The 19,229-nt window shown below is 39.2% G+C and overlaps 1 protein-coding gene across 1 annotated transcript; it reads right to left on the reverse strand.

Moving 5' to 3' along the window:
- Window positions 1-8,063: 8,063 nt before the first annotated feature.
- On the reverse strand, window positions 8,064-18,287 carry LOC140637917 (uncharacterized). The gene is made up of 7 exons (XM_072834396.1): window positions 18,254-18,287; window positions 15,899-15,987; window positions 13,478-13,694; window positions 12,369-12,453; window positions 11,819-12,009; window positions 10,671-10,850; window positions 8,064-9,105 (listed from the first exon to the last, which is right to left on the reverse strand). Exons 2-6 carry the CDS (start codon window positions 15,943-15,945, stop codon window positions 10,677-10,679), a joined length of 714 nt encoding a protein of 237 aa, XP_072690497.1. The 5' UTR covers window positions 15,946-15,987; window positions 18,254-18,287; the 3' UTR covers window positions 8,064-9,105; window positions 10,671-10,676.
- Window positions 18,288-19,229: the final 942 nt, after the last annotated feature.

Below are 19,229 nucleotides of genomic sequence, written 5' to 3' on the forward strand. Positions count from 1 at the left end.
GACATGAACAGACATTTCTCCATAGAAGACATATACATGGCCCACAAGCACATGAATAGTTGCTCAACAGCACTTAGCAACAGCAAAATACAAATCAAAACCACAATCAGATATCACCTCACACCTTTCAGAATGACTAAAGTCAAAAACAAAAGAAACAGCAGATGTTGACAAGGATATGGAAGAAAAAGAACCCTATTGCACTGGAGGTGAGAATGCAAGCTGGTACAGCCACTCTGGAAAACAGTGTGGAGGTTCCTCAAGAAATTAAAAATAGAGCCACTCTATGACCAGCAATTGCACTACTGGGTATTTACCCCAAATATACTGATGTAATGAAATGCCAGGACACTGCAACCCAATGTTCATAGCAGCAATGTCCACAATAGCCAAACTGTGGAAGGAGCCATAATGTCCTTCAAAAGATGAATGGATAAAGAAGATGTGGTCTATAGACACAATGGAATATTACTCAGCCATCAGAAAGGATGGATACCTACCATTTGCTTCAACGTGGATGGAACTGGAGGGTATTATGCTGAGTGAAATACATCAGTCAGAGAAGGACAAACATCATATGGTTTCACTTATGTGTGGAATATAAGAAATAGTGAAAGGGCCTATAAGGGAAAAGAGGGAAACTGAGTAGGGAATATTAGAGAGGGAGACAAACCATGAGAGACTCCTAACTCTGGGAAGCAAACAAAGCATTGTGGAAGGGGAGGAGGGTGGGAGGATGGAGTGACTGGGTGACAGGCACTAGGGAGGGCACTTGATGGGATGAGCACTGGGTGTCATACTATATGTTGGCAAATTGAATTTAAATTAAAAAAATTTTTTTAAAGCACAGGGCCTCTGACTATTTAGCTAGCTAATCACAGGATCCTCGGTGCTTTCTGGGTGCCTTTCACAGTATCCAGCACATGATGAGGGGTCAGCAATATTCAGTGAATGACAAAACGCAGTCATGTTTAAAAGTGCCTGCTTTGGTGTCAGTGATGTCCACGTGTGAGTTCCACTTGCAACTTCTGGTTATTTGACCTAGTAAATAAAATATGGAAAGTCCAGCTCACAGTACTCAAACACGATTCTTTGAATGTGAGCTCCTGTTACCAAACTATTTGTTGCTGTAATCATTGTCATTGTTGTCATTGTCCTCCCCCTCACACCTCATCTCATCTTGTTGGGTTGGGCCATGATGGTTCTGTGACCCAAAGAAATCCCTGTCTCTATGAGATAAATACATTGTACAAGAAGCAGTATGTTTAGAAGTTTTGTTTAGATTTGTATTTTCAGTTAGAGTTTTGGATTTCATTCTGAGTTACTTAATATTATTCTGCATGAAAAATAAAAGGAAGAAATAGGAAAGACTTTTGAATCTAGCAACATTTTTAACTCGATAACATGAAAATTCTTTCATCAAAAACATTGAAAAAAATTACCAAAATATGGCAAAAAGCCACAACCCTCCACCCCAAGATCTGAGGAAATACAGAATCAGCCCACAGGTTGGATCATGTTGCCTCATCTTCTATGCAGAGTCAGATAACTTAAATCTATTTGAGGTAAAGAAGATTTCTTCTTAGACATTGTTAAGTCACCTCTCCTTCACGTTTCTTTAGCTCTCATGGTTGTTTAGACCTTGGAATATCTTTTATGTCTGGGATATGTTTGAATAGAACCATCTAAATTATAAAGTATCTGAAATAAAAGTCTCATTATTTTGTATGTGTGTTTTGTCTTTTATTGATATCATCGTTTACTCACTCAGAATCATGACTTTAGGCAGTTCTGCAGTTTTTATGAACTCTGGCTTTATAGGCATTGAAATCACACACAAAGATACAGACAAATATCTAATCTTCTCAACAGTACTTTCTGATTATTTCCCTGTTTTGCCTCATTTTTTCTAAATCTGATGATGCTTTTACTGTTGCTGCTTAGGTCTATGGGCATATTACATGGCAAGATGAATAATAAGTGCTATTCCAGCATACAGAATTTTCTATCATTGTCATGCAGATGACCACATTGTGCACTTTTTCTTAGAGGAGAGAGTATAGTTCTTCTTTCTTTATATGACCTTGCGAAGTCAGTCATGAACTGCAACAAACAGAATGGAGGACTTTGTCTTCATTTGGCAAGGACTCTAACAGTTTCTGTTTTCCGAATTGAATGGTGAATAGATACAAGCAAGAAAATATTTCAGTGCCTTTATTTTTTGCAAACAGCACTGTGGTTAACTCCTCTCCTACCATATAAAGCAAACAGAGGGTACTGGCATTCCTAACACAACCCTGGTCCTTTAATAGCAGAGGCACTAATATAGCTTAGATTCTTCCATAAAAATTAATTTGGTTTCTTTTTTTTTTTTAAGATTTTATTTATTTATTCATGACAGCCACAGAATGAGAGAGAGGCAGAGACACAGGCAGAGGGAGAAGCAGGCTCCATGCCGGGAGCCTTACATGGGACTCCATCCCGGGTCTCCAGGATCACATCCTGGGCTGAAGGTGGTGCTAAACTGCTGGGCCACCCTAATTTGGTTTCTAAAAGAAAACTGTTCCTCTGCACTTAGAACACTCCTGACACTAAATGTGTGGGGTTTTCCATACCAACTCTTCATATACTGCCCAAGGGTCCTGCAATTCAAATCAACTTGATGCTGTCTACCTGGAGTTGACATCAGAACCCACAAGGTAAAGGCTCAGTCCTGATGTGGTTTGAAGAAGTGGAGTTCTGAGCTGGTGGCCAAGAAAGAATTCTTGAGACATTTTTGGTGCAAAAGTGGTTTTATTAAAGCCTGGAGACAGGACCCATGGGTAGAAAGAGCAGCTTTGGGGTTGTGACAGGTGACTGATTATATACTTTCAAGGTGGGAGGGGGTTAGGGACAGCACAAGCCTCCAAGGTATTTTGGAAACAAGGTTATTAGGACCTTGTGAGGGCTAGCTATTGTTAGGAAAAGGTCATTAGTAAAAGCTCAGTCATGAGACTCTTCAGGTCTGTATCAATGGGTCATGTGCTTGGAGGATGATTGCTAACATATATCTTGGGGAGTCGAGATAAAAAGTCTCCAAATGAATTTTTATATGTTGAAGTAGACTTATAGGATCCTGGGGGGTTGGGATAATGTTAAGCTAAGATGGCCGTTTTCTCTTAGCAAAGTATTAACATCAAGGCAGCTGAGTTCCTAGAGGAATGTCCCTTTGCCTGTTTCAAGGACTGGTCAGTGGACTGTAGGAAGAACACTTAATTTTCTTTTGCTTTTGTTTCCCATGTCAAGTCCCACATCAGACATCAATCATGAGTCCAGGCTTGTAGTACTTATGACTAGATTGACTACAATTTGAGGGTTCTCCTTACCTCCTTCTTGGGTTTGATAATTTGCTGGAATGGTTCACAGAACGCAGGGAAACATTTATGTTGACTGGTTTGTCAAAAACAATATAAGTAAAAAGCTCCAAAAGTAGAGCTACAGAGGGCAAGGTATAAAAGAGCATGGATCTTCCATACACTCTCAGATCACACCACTATCCCAGGACCTCCATGTGTTCACCCAGCGGAAGCTGTCCAACACCATTGTGTAGGGTTTTTATTTTATAGGTGTGATTGGTAATTAAGTCAGTCTAAACCCCTCACCTCTTGCTGGGCCTTGGGAAGAGGGCATGAAATCTCTAACTCTCTAATCACATGGTTAGTTCCCCTGGTAACCAGCCTGCCTCTTTCAGGAGTTCTTCATTAGCATAAACTTCAGTATAGTTGAAAGAGGCTTATTATGAATAACAAAAAGTGTTCCTCTCATTCCAATTATTCAGAAATTTTCAAGAGTTTTTAGAAGTTCTGTGCCAGGAACCTAAGACAATGACCAAATGTGTATTTCTTATTATATCTTATCAAGATGAATACAATGGCTTATTTTCATTTTTGTTTTTTAAGACCTTGAATCTGCAAATATCTGCTAACAGCAATTAGTATTCTTACAAGTAAGTCCCTTCTTCTCCATAAAGCTATCTAGTTAAAGATGAGAAGGCATAAGGTCATTTCACACTTACTGCTCCATAGCCCTTTAAAACATTCCCAACTAGTCCTCCATGTCTATTTCAGAGACTAAACGATTGTGGTACATCTCCTTTCAAGGATGCAGGTATGACTAGCAATGATAACTAACAAAAAGGCATTAAAAAAAAAAAAACCTTATAAATTGACAGCTGCAGTGTTTTTTCTCTTTGTCCCCACAAATTGAATAAAAACCAAAGTAATGAAACAATTCTAACCTGGAATTTCACTGATCCCTTTTGATAAAATTTATTAATCAGTTGTATCTCACAGTGTCCTAAATGTTGAATTTCTGGAAGTTATGTGTAGTCCTAATCATTTAGCAATTTATCATTGCTGTTTTAATTAAAGTCAAATCTGCTTATTACATTATGCTTAAGAATAACAGCACAATTGACAAACCTTAGAATATGAATATACTTGATTTTCTAATAGACAAGCTGATGAAAATCCCTAATTGCAGTTCAGAGTATATGAAGTTAATTGGAGCTCCTCGAAGCCCTCATCAAAACACTACCTAAAGTCATATACAAAAGATGTTACACATCCTTGCAGTGTGCCTGTGTCAAGTCATTAAGACAGTTGTAAACTGATGGAGATTCATATCCTGCAGGACAGTAATCTCTATCAGTTAACCATTTGCTTTTCCCTTTCCTTTGTTCTAAGGCAGCCAGGAGTGCCTGAGGAATATCGCACATACTCAACCTGGCGTGTGGGCGTGTGGGCAGGGGTGAGGGAGGTCTTGGCAGGTTGGCTTGTGCTTTGCCCTCTCTTTGCCTTTTGCTCCCTCATCGATAATACATCGTTAACATTCTTTTACTTCTTATGTTTCTGTGTTTTTGTATTTTCTATTATTCCTTTCTAACTGGCATGTAGTTTGGTATTGAATGAGAAGATCTTTACCTCTTAAGTGAAGCATGTTGTTCATTTACATTCAGTGCGTTCACCATCTATTTGATTTAAAACATTCGTACTTGGGCTTTCTCTTTGGCCTGTCTGCTCTGTTCTTCTCAGTCAGACCCTGAAAGAGGCAAGGAATGTTGTGCCCAAGATTGCGAATCCGAGAAACCACCGAGGAGCCCACACCGATGCAAACACACGAGGGTTTATTTACAAGTTCGAGCTTGGGTCCAAGTACACCCGACACAGCAGAGCAGGGACTTGGACCCCGAGATGGGTTTCAACTTAGTTTTAAGGACTGGTCTAGGGGACCTCCAGAAGGGCTGGAGCAATTCCTCAAGTTCTGTTTACATTTTGATATGGGGCCTTCAAGGGCATTGAGCTCGGTTCTTATTCTAATAGGGGCTTCCTGCCCTTGGCTTGGGCTCTGTTTTTATTCTAATATGGGGCTTTCTAGGACGTTAAGCTGTAAGCTGTTTTCTTCCTGTAACTGAAGTAAAGTTCTGCTCTTATTCACAGGGGCCTGGGATGGCTGTACTTGTGATAACGCTGAACTTCAAGTGGAATGGCCTTAATTTTCTCGGCCTCCACAGGAATCCACTTAGCTGGGAACCTGTCCATTCTCCCTGTTTATCCTCAGACATCTCAACTTAATCCCTGCTCTGGGCATTTGCGCTGTCTCTGAAGAGTATGGCCCCCCTGAGTTGATGTAATTTTATTGTAAATAAATTCAGTGAGGAATTCTAGTTTTTTTTCTTTCAGGTGAAGAGATAGCAGCCAAGAAGCAGGCTACAGGCAAACTGGCAAAGTAGAGAGCATGCTTTACATAAGAAATGGCCAGAGACGTCTGGGTGGCTCAGTGGTTGGGCTCAGGTCCCCAAACTGCATCGGGCTCCCTGCATGGAGCCTGCTTCTCCCTCTGCCTGTGTCTCTGCCTCTCTCTCTTTAAAAAAAGTAAAGCTCTTCGAGGGAAATAGATTATTCTGCCTAAGAAAAAGATTCATAGTGAATAATAGAAGTCCTAAGTTGTATAATTATTCTTTCTTTTTTAATACGAGGTTTTCTTTTTTTTTTTTTTTTCAAGATTTTATTTATTTACTCATGAGAGACACAGAGGGAGAGAGGCAGAGACACAGGTAGAGGGAGTAGCAGGCTCTCCATGGGGAGCCCGATACAAGACTCCATCCCAGGACCCCAGGATCATGACCTGAGCCAAAGACAGACATTCAACCACTGAGCCACACAGGTGCCGCCCTCAAAGAGCTTTAAATAAATGTGAGTAGCACGTTTTTTAGTATTTGCAATGTTTTCTGATAAAAACAGCACGAGTTCCATAGAGTCTCAGGCCTGTCAAGCACTGGCCCTGAGTGTGAGGACAGTTCAGGTCATGGTGGGTGCATGGGAAAGGGGAGGATGGCCCTGACTCCTGGCCCTTTCTACAAGATGACACAGCTGAGATTTTGCAAAGAACACCAAGTGAGGGACGTGGACAACTCCAGGTGTTACCAGTGGGGGAGATGTGGCTGCATGAGCTTTTATGTCGACAGCTTTTGTCTGGGAACATCTGGTTCGTGGTTGAATCCTGACCTCCCAGTTTTCTCAAAGAGCAGAACTGAGACCTGTTGGCCCCCTCAGTGAGGGAGTAGACAAGAGCTATCATAATACTCAGACAGTGATTCCCCTGGACCTTAGTTCAGTAAGAAATCGAACCTTATCCAACTGAAGGACCAGGATGGATATGAGAATTTTCCATGATGAAGAGATTTTCTTTTAAAATATATTTTTTCCTGAGGAACTCATATTTTTGTAAAATTTTATTTTCTGTTTGTTTTTTTTCCTTCCCTTTCATTGTGATAAATGTATTCTTTAATTCCTTATCACCTACTTCACTCATCTCCACCCCCCACCTCCCCTCCAGGTACTATCAGTTTTTTCTCTATAGTTAAGAGTTTGAGTCTTGGTTTATCTCTCTTTTTTTCTCCTTTGCTTGTTTGTTTTATTTCTTAAATTCCATAAATGAGTGAGATCATATGAGTGAGAACAAATAGTATTTGTCTTTCTCTGACTTATTTTGCTTAGCATTATACTCTCTAACTCCATCTCTGCTATTGTAAATGGCAAGATTTTGTTCTTTTTTATGGATGAATAATATCCCACTATACACACACATACACACACACATCTTCATTATTCATTCATCTATCGATGGACACATGGGCTGTTTCCATAGTTTGGCTGTTGCAGAAAATGCTGCAATAAACAGAGGTACATGTATCCCTTTGAATTAGTGTTTTCATATTTTGGGGATAAATACCCAGTAGTGTGGTTACTGGATCATATGGTAGTTCTATTTTTAATTTTTTGTGGACCTCCATACTATTTTCCATAGTGGCTGCTTCAATTTGCATTCCTACTAACAGTGGACAAGGGCTCCTTTTTCCCTACATCCTCGCCAACATCTGTTGTTTCCTGTGTTGTAACTTTTAGCCGTTATGACAGACAAGTGTGAGGTGATATCTCACTGTAGTTTTGATTTGCATTTCCCTGATGATGAGTGATGTTGAGCATCTTTTCATATTTTCTTTTAAAATATAAACCTCATAACTGACCTGTGAATCAAAAGTGAGTGGTATCACTGGTGAGTGGTTGTCATAGGAACTCGAACTGAATACATGGTGAATCAGCCCTTCTCTCGGGAAGAACATTATGGCAGGTCTCAGTTAGTATGCATGTCCTCACAGCCCTGCTTTCTAGCAGTAGCTGACCCATTCCACCCATTTTATAGTAGGATCTTAAAACTGATGTGATTTGACGTGGGGTTCAGGAACGAACAGTCAAGAAAGAATTCTTGAGACATTTTTGGTGCAAAAAAGGTGGTTTTATTAAAGCATGGGGACAAGACCAATGGGCAGAAAGAACTGTACTGGGAATGTGAGGAGTGGTGATTGGTTGTATACTTTTAAGTTGGGAGGGGTAAGGACAAAGGAAGTTTCCAAAAGGATTTTCATATGTTAAAGAAGACTTAACTGTTGCAGGATTTCTGTTACTCTAGTGCCTGTGGTCTGGGTCACTCCACTTAGAAGAATGAAGAAGTAGACCAAAGAGTGATGGCCAACAAAGCAAAATTTATTGAGCAATAGCACAAAGCTCTCAAAGAGGAAGAGGACCTGAGGGGGTTGCCCGTGGGGTTTCTAAGTTTAGGGGATTTTATGAGCTCTTTAGCAGAACTATCTTAAACAATGGGGGTGTGCTAAGTTGGGACAATCAGGGCTTTGGTTGTGTATCTGTCTACTTATCAGGTTAATGTCCATGTGCTGATGGTCTTTTGTTGGCTGACATCTGGGGGCTTAGGTCTTAAGTACCTCTTGCCTAGGATGGTGATGAATGCTTGTGGTGACTTGTTTTATCTTAGGACGTTTTGCAGAAGTCATTTCTGAAAGGCTTCAAAACAGAATGCTAGCATGGTCCTGTCTAAGCTGCAAAACAGGAGGTTAGTGCTGCTTTATTTTAGCTGTCCTGACTCCATCTTTTCTTGTTGGGGCCCTTGGCCCTAACTACTTCACTGTCTAACTAACTCCTAACATCACAGGATTCTGGAGGCCTGGCTATTGTCAAGCTAAGATTGCATTTTGCCACCAGCAAAGCATTACATTAAGACAGTTGGGAGTTCCTGGAGGACTGTCCTACTCTACCTGTCTCAAGCGTTTGTCAGTGGGCTACAAGTTATAAGGAGGTTTAATTTTATCTACATTTCCTTTTGCCTTTGTTCTCCATGTCAAAAACTACACCCTTTAAGAGTCCTCTGAAGCATCTGTCATCATGAGGATATAGAAAGTGGGGAACTTTATTCAACTAACATTTTCCAGGTACTAATCAAGTGCTGGACATGGAAATAGAAGCTAAGAAGACAATGATAAAGATAAACTAGTCTCTGGTGGCAAGGCATCATCAGCAAGACAGAGTAATTGGATAATTCACATTTTCAAAATCATGCTATAGGTACAATGAAAGCACAAAGAAGGGGCACCCTGCCCAGTTTGGGGGATTTGGGAACTCTAAGATTTCAAGGAGAAACCAGTCTGCAAAATAAAAGTGAGGGTCTGTAAGAGAGGTTGCTTGAAGAAGTCCAAATACTGTGCACAGGTATCTAGAATAAAGGGGTAACATGTCAAGTTTGTGCAACTAGAAGTAGTTCATTATAACAGAAACAAACATTAGCTGAAAGGGAAGTTCAAAAACAGCAAAAATACACTCCAGACACCTATATGACTAACACCTAAAACTGTAATTTGCAACTGGAAAGTGAAGGGCCAGCTGAAATTTCAGAATCATGCTTTATACCTTGTTTTTCAAAGAATTTAAGGAAGTAGAAATCAACTCTGTAATACAAACAAGATTAAGATACATGTTTTGTTTTTTCCAGTATTGGACCTCATTTTCCAGCAGAGTCTCTTCTGAACTCACTGATGGTTTTCTAAGGATGCAAAATTCCTTATTACCATCATCATCATCACCACCACCATAACTACAATCATCATGTTTGTTTTTTTTTATCCTCTGAACAAGAATTGCATACTCCTTGTACGATTTCCAGAAACAAAAGTTTATACAAAATAAAATTAGTACTCCTCTCATCCCTAATCTCAGAAACCTAGCTTCCTGTAGAAGGAACCAACATTACTAGTTCCTCATGTTACTCCAGAGATTTTTTTAAGTGTATACATACAAGTATATGTGAGTTCCAATTTTTTGCATAAATAGTGCAGTATTTCTATTGGTTTGCTCCACACTTTTTCCACAGTTCAATATATCTAGTAAATTGTTCTGTGTCATTACAAATAGTGCTCTGTTTCTCAATCTTCTGGCTATATAATATTCCCTTGTGCAAGTGTGCTAGAACTTATATTACCACTCCCATATAGATGGATGTATAAGTAGTTCCAATCTTTAAAATTATAATCAATGGATATCTTATAAATATATAATTTTTCTGACTGTGTATGTATGAGAGACAGTGCATGTATGCCTTAAAATTAAACCTTCGGGCCAGAATGGACATTTATTAAAACTTAATAAATACTAGATACAATTTGTAGTAGATATTATACAATTTAATATAGTTAATTCCTACATGTGATGGGGTTCCCCTTTTAGATTACACAGTGTGTTCTGTTGTTATGTCTTTATGCTCAGTTGACACACTGTTCTAATGATTTCATTTCTAAAAATTTCATTGTACTTCTTCTGAATTGTCTTGGCTTTTTAATATTTTTGATCAGCTCCATTTAAATTTTATAATTAGCCTTTCTGAAATTTTAACTCAGAACACATAAAATTTATACATGAACTAAGAGAGAATTAATTTGTATATGCAACTGACCCATCTACTCAAGAAGACATTATGGATATCCATGTGTGTAATTACTCATGTGCAACTTTCAGAAGCATTTTTTGATAAATGTATTCTAATGTGTTTCTTTTCCAGGATATTAAAGATTTGACCTTCTCTTTGTCTTCAAATCCATTATTTTTATGTCCATTTAAATTAACTCTCCAGTCACATTTACTATATCTTTTGTTTGCCAGGCACTGATGCCTTATAGTAAGCACTTATATTTTTTTCTATTAAAATTTTGCTAAAAAACAGAAAGGGTGCATACATGTAAAAATAAGCCATTTCAAAAAGCTGGTAAGAAAACTTGTAAATATTACCTGAAATTATCCACAAGAGAAAAACTTGACAATTAGTGACCACAACTCTTGTATCAGCTCACAAATTTTAGACCAACATGAAGGCTGCGGAATATCTTCTTCACTGTCATCTGCCATTACCATTAGAGTGGGGTAGTTTTTAGCGCTTTTCTGATTATTAGCCATGTTTTTCATTTGGGCCTAAAATTGTGTGACATATTAATAAAAGGAAAATATTTAAAAACCCCAAACCTTCAGGAATAAGGTTTTATAGTAACAATTTATAAAATTAGTTGCATTTTCCTTTTTAAAGTATTCTCTCTTCTTAGATCATTTATATCAAGAATATCTCCTGCTTTAGGGTTGGGAAATGAGAAGAAGCAAAGAACAACCTTACTTATATTCATCCATCACTAGGGTTTTGCGAGGTGCTAAATAGGCATGAGGACAACTGTTGTAAGATACTCTGTTTAGCCAAAATTATGCTATTTGAGAGAGAGCCTTTGATCTGAATGGTACAAATGCTCACCCACATCTTAGAAAGAATGGTAACTTCTAAGCTGTATTAGAACTCTGATATAGACACTTGTAGATGGGAGAAGAGAGAACTCCTTTGCTATGTGCTGACTTGGGCAGGCCATCCTCACTTGGAGATAGCTGCAGGGTAGGAGCTGTCTCCCTCGTTTCTGAGTATGTACATATCTGATAGTTCTAGGTCAGCAAGGATTATCTTAGGGTCATTGGGTGAGTAGGTTGCCTGAAAACTGGCAGTAATCTTGGGAAAGTGAACCAATTGCTACTTCTATTACAGACACCCAGTTAGGACATCCACGTGCTAAACCCGGATGCTCTGTGAGATCCTCCCATTCAATATTGCTCTGTGAGATCCTCCAGGAATCCCTCAGAATAGCAGCATAAGTTCTGGGAAGGTTATTTATATTCTATAAATGCTTGGAACTACCAAGTTCTTACCGGACCCTCCAGAAACTCAATGTGAACACAACTCTAGTGCTTCGACGCAAGTCATTACAAAACAGGGCTTGTAGTGAATGAAATCCAGTACACAACAGTGGTGCTGCTCTCTGACTTTGCTCTAACTTTCAACGCGCCCTTCCTGCTGTTCTAGGGCTTTGTTCTGTAGTCCATGCCCAATCCCAGGCCAGGCTTACCTCAAGCCTCTCAATCCTCTTATTCTGCTCTTTCAGAAGGACTTCTCTTTCTCTCTTTATCTGCTCTTTCATTTGGATCATAGATTCCTTGAAACATTTTTCTAGAAGCTCTACCCTTTTCTGCAGCTGTTTACACCTTTCCTCAAGAAGCTGCTTTTCCTTCTCAGCTGCCTCTCTTTTGGCCTGCTCTTCTGCTCCAGGAAGATTTCATTCAGAGAGGAAGGATAACAAAGGTTAAGCATAAAAGCTGCAGCCCCGTGTCCCACAACACCCCATTTTCTCAGACATCAAACTGTCTTGAAAGATGCAATGAAAATGTCTGAATTTAACTAATGGCCACATCTCAAGGGCAGGTATGAGAACGTGGTAGGAAAGGTCCTGACCACCTGGCCGATGAACAACCACATCTTGCCTTGTATTTTCAGATTTAGCGTGTTTCATTCCACAGAAGGAGAGGAAACTCCTTGCTTCAGGAACATTTTCCTGGTGGGGCATTCAGATGGCATGGCAGGAACCTCCCACCCCATCATGTGCTGAGCCCTCCTCATACCTGCTAAGGCTTGTTGTACATCACGGAGAAGCTTATCTTTCTTTATACAGCTTTCTTCTAGTTCATTCTTTATCTGCAGCAAGTCCTGGGGATCACAAAGGAGAAAGATATATCAAGCAGGTCAAACCTGAACTTCCATTGAAATATTCTGAAAAAAAAACTGATGAACATTCCCTAGTTCCTTCTCCCACCTACGAATGAATATTTCAAGATCCTGGTCATCTCAGTATGCCTCTAGCTTCCTCTGCCAGTATTGCATACACCACTCATGCCAGGTTCCCCCAGTCAGAAGAATGTGCAATTTTATAAAAACAACCTCAGGTGCTTTCATATTGTTCATGTGCAGTTTTTTTTTTTTTTTTTTTTTTTTCTGCTTGTGGCTTCTCCAGTAACCTCCCACCCTGGATAGTACAGACAAATCTTTCAAAATTTATGTCACACTCCTCTTCCAGGACGGTTTCCTAGACTACCTTCCCCATGTGAAAGAAATTATACATTTACATTTGTACATTTTTTGCCAACTATACTTTTTAAATACATGAAATTTATATTATGTGAATTACTGTTAAATTTGAATTACTACTATCTCAGAAAGAAATACCTCATTGAGACTATTGGTAAGTTTCTGAACTCCCTGAGCCTTCCTGGTGACATGCTGAGTTTCCATTATATAATCTCAATGGCTCCTTGCAGTTGTAGCATCCTGTGATTCTATCTACAAGGCATGTTAACAGTAATACAGCTAAAAGCAAAATAAAAATGAAGAACGATCTGGTAATGGAATCTTCTCAGAGAAACTTGGGTTGTTGTGAATGGTAGGGAGTGCCCAAAAAAAGCAGCAATCTCAAAATAACCTAAGCATGTTCCAACCAACAAGGAAACTGCCAACATTTAGTCAAGGAGGTCATCTGAGTGTCTGTACGGACTTTGCTTCAGATAATGTGTCTGAGTTTGGAGGAGAAGGAGATAAGATAGAGTAAGAGTGTCCTTTATAACTCTCTTAGAAGAATCAGAATCCTTCCACCATGAATGCTAGCTAATCTATGGCCACTCAGGTAGCTTCAAGGTAGAGTGAGTAACATGAAGGATCAAGTATAAAGACCAAGTACCATGTACTGCTGCTGTAATTCCTCATATTGGGAGGACTCTGCTGTGATGATTGCCTCACTGTCCAGATGTGGTAGTGCCAGGACCATTTTTGTGGGAATTTCACTCTGCAGAGTCACTATTTTCTCACAGTAGACAGGTGTATCACCACATTGTCTAGACAAGGAACCGTTCCACTGTTGGAGGCATCCGTAGAGGTCACCATCAGAATCCTCAGCCCTGAATGAGGCAAGAAATTTAGGGGATCAATGAGATTCAAAAATCAGAAAGTACAATTCTAAAATGAAACAATTTGAAACTTTCCATCAATCCCATCTCCACCTACTAAATTAGTGTTTTCCTTCCAATCACTGCAGTTAAAAATTTTAACTATCTTCCTTCAGTTAACATGCTCCGATATCTTTGAATATCTTTGATATCTTTCTCAACAAAGCATATTAAGAACACAATAGACAGCCATACAAGTCAATAACAAAAAAACCCAAAAACCAAAAAACAATTGATTACAAAATCAGTAGAACCAAACAGATATTTTTCTAAGAAGACATCTAGATGGCCAACAATATATGAAAAGATACTTAACATCCCTAATCATCAGGGAAACCAGGGATATCTTAAAACCACAAGGAGGGACACCTGGGTGGCTCAGAGGTTGAGCGCCTGCCCCTGGCTCAGGGCATGATCCGTGGTCTCAGGATCGAGTCCCACATCGGGCTCCCTGCCTGGAGCCTGCTTCTCCGTCTGCCTGCGTCTCTGCCTTTCTGTGTGTCTTTCATGAATAAATAAATAGAATTTTTAAAATAAATAAATAAATAAATAAATAAATAAATAAATACATACATACCACAATGAGATATCACCTCACACCTGTTAGGATGGCTATTATTAAGAAGACAGATAATTAGCAAGGATATGGAGATAAGAGAACCCTTGTACATGGATGGTAGGAAGGTACATTTTAAATTAGTTCAGCCACTGTGGAAAACAGTATGGAGTTTCTATAAAATCAAAAATAGAACTACCATATAATCCAACAATCCCACTTGGGTCTATTTATCCAGAAGAATTGAAATCAGGATCTCCAGGAGATATCTACCCTTTGATGTTATTGCAACATAACTGACATTAGCCAAGATATGGAAGCAACCTAAGTGATAGATGAATGGATAAAGAACTTGTGTACGTATATACAGTGGAATATTGTTCAGGCATGAGAAATAAGGAAATGCTGCTATTTGTGACAACATCTATGGACCTTGAGGGCATTATGCTAAGTGACATAAGTCAAATACTATATACTATCACTTATTTGTGAAATCTAAAAAGAAATTGAACTTATAAAAATAGTAGAATGGGGGTTAGGAGTTGGAAGAATTGAAGGTTTGTGGTTTATAAGGGTATAAGCTCGCAAGTAGTAAGTGAATAAGGCCTGGAGATCCTCAGGATAGTGATTATAGACAATACCAGATTTTAAACTTAAAAGCTTCTAAGAGACTAGATCTTTTTTTTTTTTTTAAGATTTTATTTATTTATTCATGAGAGAGAGAGAGAGAGAGAAAGAGGCAGAGACACAGGCAGAGGGAGAAGCAGACTCCATGCAGGGAGCCCGACGTGGGACTCCATCATGAGTCTCTAGGATCAGGCCCTGGGCTGAAGGCGGAGCTAAACCACTGAGCCACCTGGGCTACCCTGCTAAGAGACTAGATCTTAACTGTTGCCAGCACTTACATACACATATACATAAATATGATAATTAAATAACATGTTAGCTTGTTAGCTAAGGCTAAGGTACTAATCACATTGCAATATATAAATATATCAAAGCAACTCATTTTATTCCTTAAAACTTATACAATGTCGTATCAATAAAAATAAAAATAGATAAGAAGTGAACAATTGAGGCAGGGTAAAGAAGATTATATCGAAAATAAAACATTTTAATAAAATTAGATAAGAGGTGAACAACTGAGGCAGAGTAAATGAGATTATATTTATTCCTATTAAAATTCCACCTACTGGAGACCTGGGTAGCTCAGTTGGTAAAGCGTCTGACTCTTGGTTTTGGCTCAGGTCATGATTTCAGGGTCGTGGGATCGAGCCCCATGCTCTGCACTGGGCATGGAGCCTGTTTAAGATTCTCTCCCTCCCTCTCCTGCCCCTCTTCCATTTGTGCTCACTCTCTCTCTCTCCTCTCTCTCAAAAAATAATAAATAAAATTCTGCCTACTTTAAGGAACAAATTGTCAGAAATTTAGTTTTCTCTGGAATATATTTATATTTATATATATAAGCTCTGAGAGGAGCATTTATTATACAGGATATCTCCTCAGATGCAGCGGAAACTTGCAAACCCAGAAGAGTCTCACAGTAAAATAAGATCACAAAGTCATTCTCTTGCCTCAGAGTTAACCAGAGGATGCATACATTAGTACTTCTGTACTTTTCCACGGCACAAAATGCAGAGTGGCCATTGCAGAGTGCTCCCTTCATTATTCTCCAAATCTCTGATGAAGCTAGGGATGAAATACCGGGTATCACCAGCCTGCAATGTTTTGCTCTCATTGATATTTACAAGAACCGGCAAAGTAGGCTTATTATACTTACTTTGCAAATGAGATCAGTGGGGCTCAGAAAGTCTAGGTAAGGTATTTTTCCACGGCACATACTGAATAGATTGTAGACCCACGTTTGGAAACCTGGAAAGTCTGTTTTACTGTTCTATATTTTGCACTCAATTACCAGCAAGATAATTTTCCTCAAAAACACTGGTTACACATACTTCAGTATGATGATCAGTAACTTCTAGGGGATTTCTATTCATTCTCCTATCCCCAAAACACTCTCTCTAATGTATTATCATGACCCAATGGGCTCCTCTTATTTCTGTAGAGTCAGGTTGTCATCCTACAAACCACTCAGCAGTTTCCAGACCTGGCTCTCTCCTCACACAGCTAGTACTTCACTAGGGGCTCCAGTTCACCTCAGGTTTATGAAAGATATCTTTTCATATTTTTATTCCTTGATATCCAGTCCCATTACTGTGGCTTTTTTTTTTCCCACTTAGAAACATTGGTTGAATATCCATTACGTGCTACAAATTGTACTTGTGTGCTTGGATAAAAAGATAAATAAGCTGTGGCCTCTGCCCTCAAAGTCTTCTAAAATAACTGTATCGGTTAGGATTAGGATTAGCTGTGACAATTAGAAAAAAAGTCTCCTAAACAATGTACATTGATTTCTCTCTCATAAATTTTGGGGCTAGGAATCTAGAGATGGTGTGTGCTTTTGTTTCATAAGGATTGGGGCTTCAGAACCTTTTTATCATATGCTCAGTCATCTTAAGGGGTGGTCCATGGTGTGAGATGGTATGCTGCCATATTTGTATTTTTTAAAAAGATTTTATGTATTTATTCATGAGAGATACACAGAGAGAGGCAGAGACGCAGGCAGAGGGAGAAGCGGGCTTCACGCTGGGGGTCCGATATGGGACTCAATCCCAGGACCCTGGGGTCACAACCTGAGCCACAGGCAGATGCTCAACCACTGAGCCACCCAGGGGCCCTTCATACTTGTATTCTAAGCATAGAACAGACAAAGGGAAGATAGGCCTCTCCTTTACTAATTCATCTTATCTACATAAACCAGATTGCTTCATAGATTATTCATATTCCTGTACACAACCACAAGAGAGGCTGGAATTGCCATCATTATTCTGGGAAACTGTGTGTGTGGCAAGTAAGCAGGAGTCCTATTAGTATAAGAGAAAGGGGAGATAGATTAGAATGGAACAAGGGAAGAGTTAACAGTATTTCCCAATAACCATCTCAAACTAGGGAGAAAACAGACGGTACAAGGATTATACTCTACTGTTTATCACCATTATAATTATCTTCACTAAGGTCTAAGCTTGAAGAGAAAGGTGTCCTGTCTGTTCTGTTCTCTGTTCGGTCCCCATACTGGGCACATAGTAGATTTGTTAAACTGAAATAATCCTGAGAAAAGAGATATATGTGAGTGATAAGGGTTAATTGAATTATGTGTTGAAATGATTTAATTCAGCTTAAGCATACAAAAGAAGAAAGCCTGGCAGATCTTTCCGGGATGATAGTCCTGGGAGAGCAAGGGGTTTCAGAGGCGATGCAGACAGAGTGAGCCTCCAGAAGAAGGAAGAGGTTCGCTATGTTAAATACTCAGAGGATTCACTGCAAATACTAGTAGGATGGCCAGGAATGTCCTTACAGAACACAGACTTAGGAGAGTGTTGGAAACAGTAGCCAGGGGAGAGAAAGGAGCAGCCGTGGGGGAAGGAAGTGGGTCCAAAGAAAGTAGAAGGACATCTAGAGTATTTAGTATTAGATAAATGTGCTAGAGTATTTAGTGGTGAAGAGTCATGGCCTCTGTTACTTATTCCACCAAATAATAATCAGAATAAGAATGTAAACAGAAAAACTTCTATATCTGTTTAGAAAGAGAATGCAAATATCACAAAATATCACCACAGGGTGCATCTAAATGAATAGAAGGTAGGATTTCATTGTAGTCTTAAGCTTCCTCTATAATTCATATTTTTTTAAAACATAGATTTTTAGAATATGTAGATTTTAGAGCAAGAATATGTAAACAACATTAAGTGGAAATCACAAATACAAGGTTTTATATCTTCCCTATTTAGATTTATCTATTGCATTCCTATTCTCAGTTCCCCTTTTTATCTCAGAAATTAGGGCTTAAAGCCCGAACCTAAAGTGCATGCAAAAGAAAGTTTAGAACTGAACATACCTGCTCCATAGTTGCAGACCTGCTGCTCTGTTCAAGAATGAGCTTCCTGCAGCCTCTCAACTCACTCGTTTTCTGTTTTCTCCGCCCCCAGAAACTGAAAACAAATTGAGGAAGTTGAGAAATGAAATGGAGGAGGAAACTGTGATAGTAAAAGAACTTCATGGTGTGTTAAATATTTTGACAAGGCGTGTGGGAACAAAGCCACCAGAGCCTGAGAAGGTATAGAGGGCAGTTTGTGGATCCCAGTCACTCTGCAGTTAGACCTTAGTAAATATCGCCCTAACTAGCCTTCTTTATTTTGTCCCCAGCTTGTCTGTGCACAAGTGGACTGTTAGTAGAGTCCAAGGGCACAAGGTACCTGGCTTCAGGGGTCCCAAGCAGACTGGGTCTAGCCACTTGTCATTGACAAAACCCAAAGGCAGAGAGGTCAGCAGTGGTGAAACAGAAAGGGACTTATTTCAAGGAGGACACCACATAGGGTCTTGACTTAATCGGTTAAAAAGTACAGACTGAGGTCAAAATGTAGGCAGTTTGGGTATTTCCCCAAACTGGGTCCTCTTTTAGGACTATGATGTATGTAGGTGTGCATTCTGTTATACTTTTATATCTTGGAATTCATAGAACTTCTTGATTGATGTTTCTCATAAATCATGCATGTTTTGCATTATTATTTTTACATGTATTTTTTTCTAACATTTTCTGCCTTTCATCTACTGATGAGATGTCCACCCTGCCTATATTGGCACACCTGATGGTGCCTCACAGTCTCTGCGCTCTATGACTCCTAATTTTGTCTTCTTTTCTATTCTTCAAAATGGATTCTCTCTGTTGATTTATCTTCAGTTCACAGATCTTCCCTTTGCCAGTTAAAATCTGTTTTTGAGCCACTATACTGTATTCCAGTTCTACTAGTCCACTGTGGAATTTGTTTTGTTCTTTCAGTAACTTCTTGTTATTGATATTTTCTATGTCATGA

The sequence above is a fragment of the Canis lupus genome, chromosome 8 (genome assembly GCF_048164855.1).
Source record: "Canis lupus baileyi chromosome 8, mCanLup2.hap1, whole genome shotgun sequence".
NCBI classification, from domain to species: domain Eukaryota; kingdom Metazoa; phylum Chordata; class Mammalia; order Carnivora; family Canidae; genus Canis; species Canis lupus.

What these genes read in the sequence shown, in the direction of transcription:
- LOC140637917 (XM_072834396.1), bottom strand. Translation starts at nt 15,945, where the DNA reads ATGGCCACTCTGCATTTTGTGCCGTGGAAAAGTACAGAAGTACTAAT. An exon ending in AAAAGTACAGAAGTACTAAT is followed by an intron (nt 13,695 to 15,898) that starts GTATGCATCCTC and finishes TGCCTCATTCAG; the next exon opens with GGCTGAGGATTCTGATGGTG. An exon ending in AGAGGATTGAGAGGCTTGAG is followed by an intron (nt 10,851 to 11,818) that starts GTAAGCCTGGCC and finishes ACACAATTTTAG; the next exon opens with GCCCAAATGAAAAACATGGC.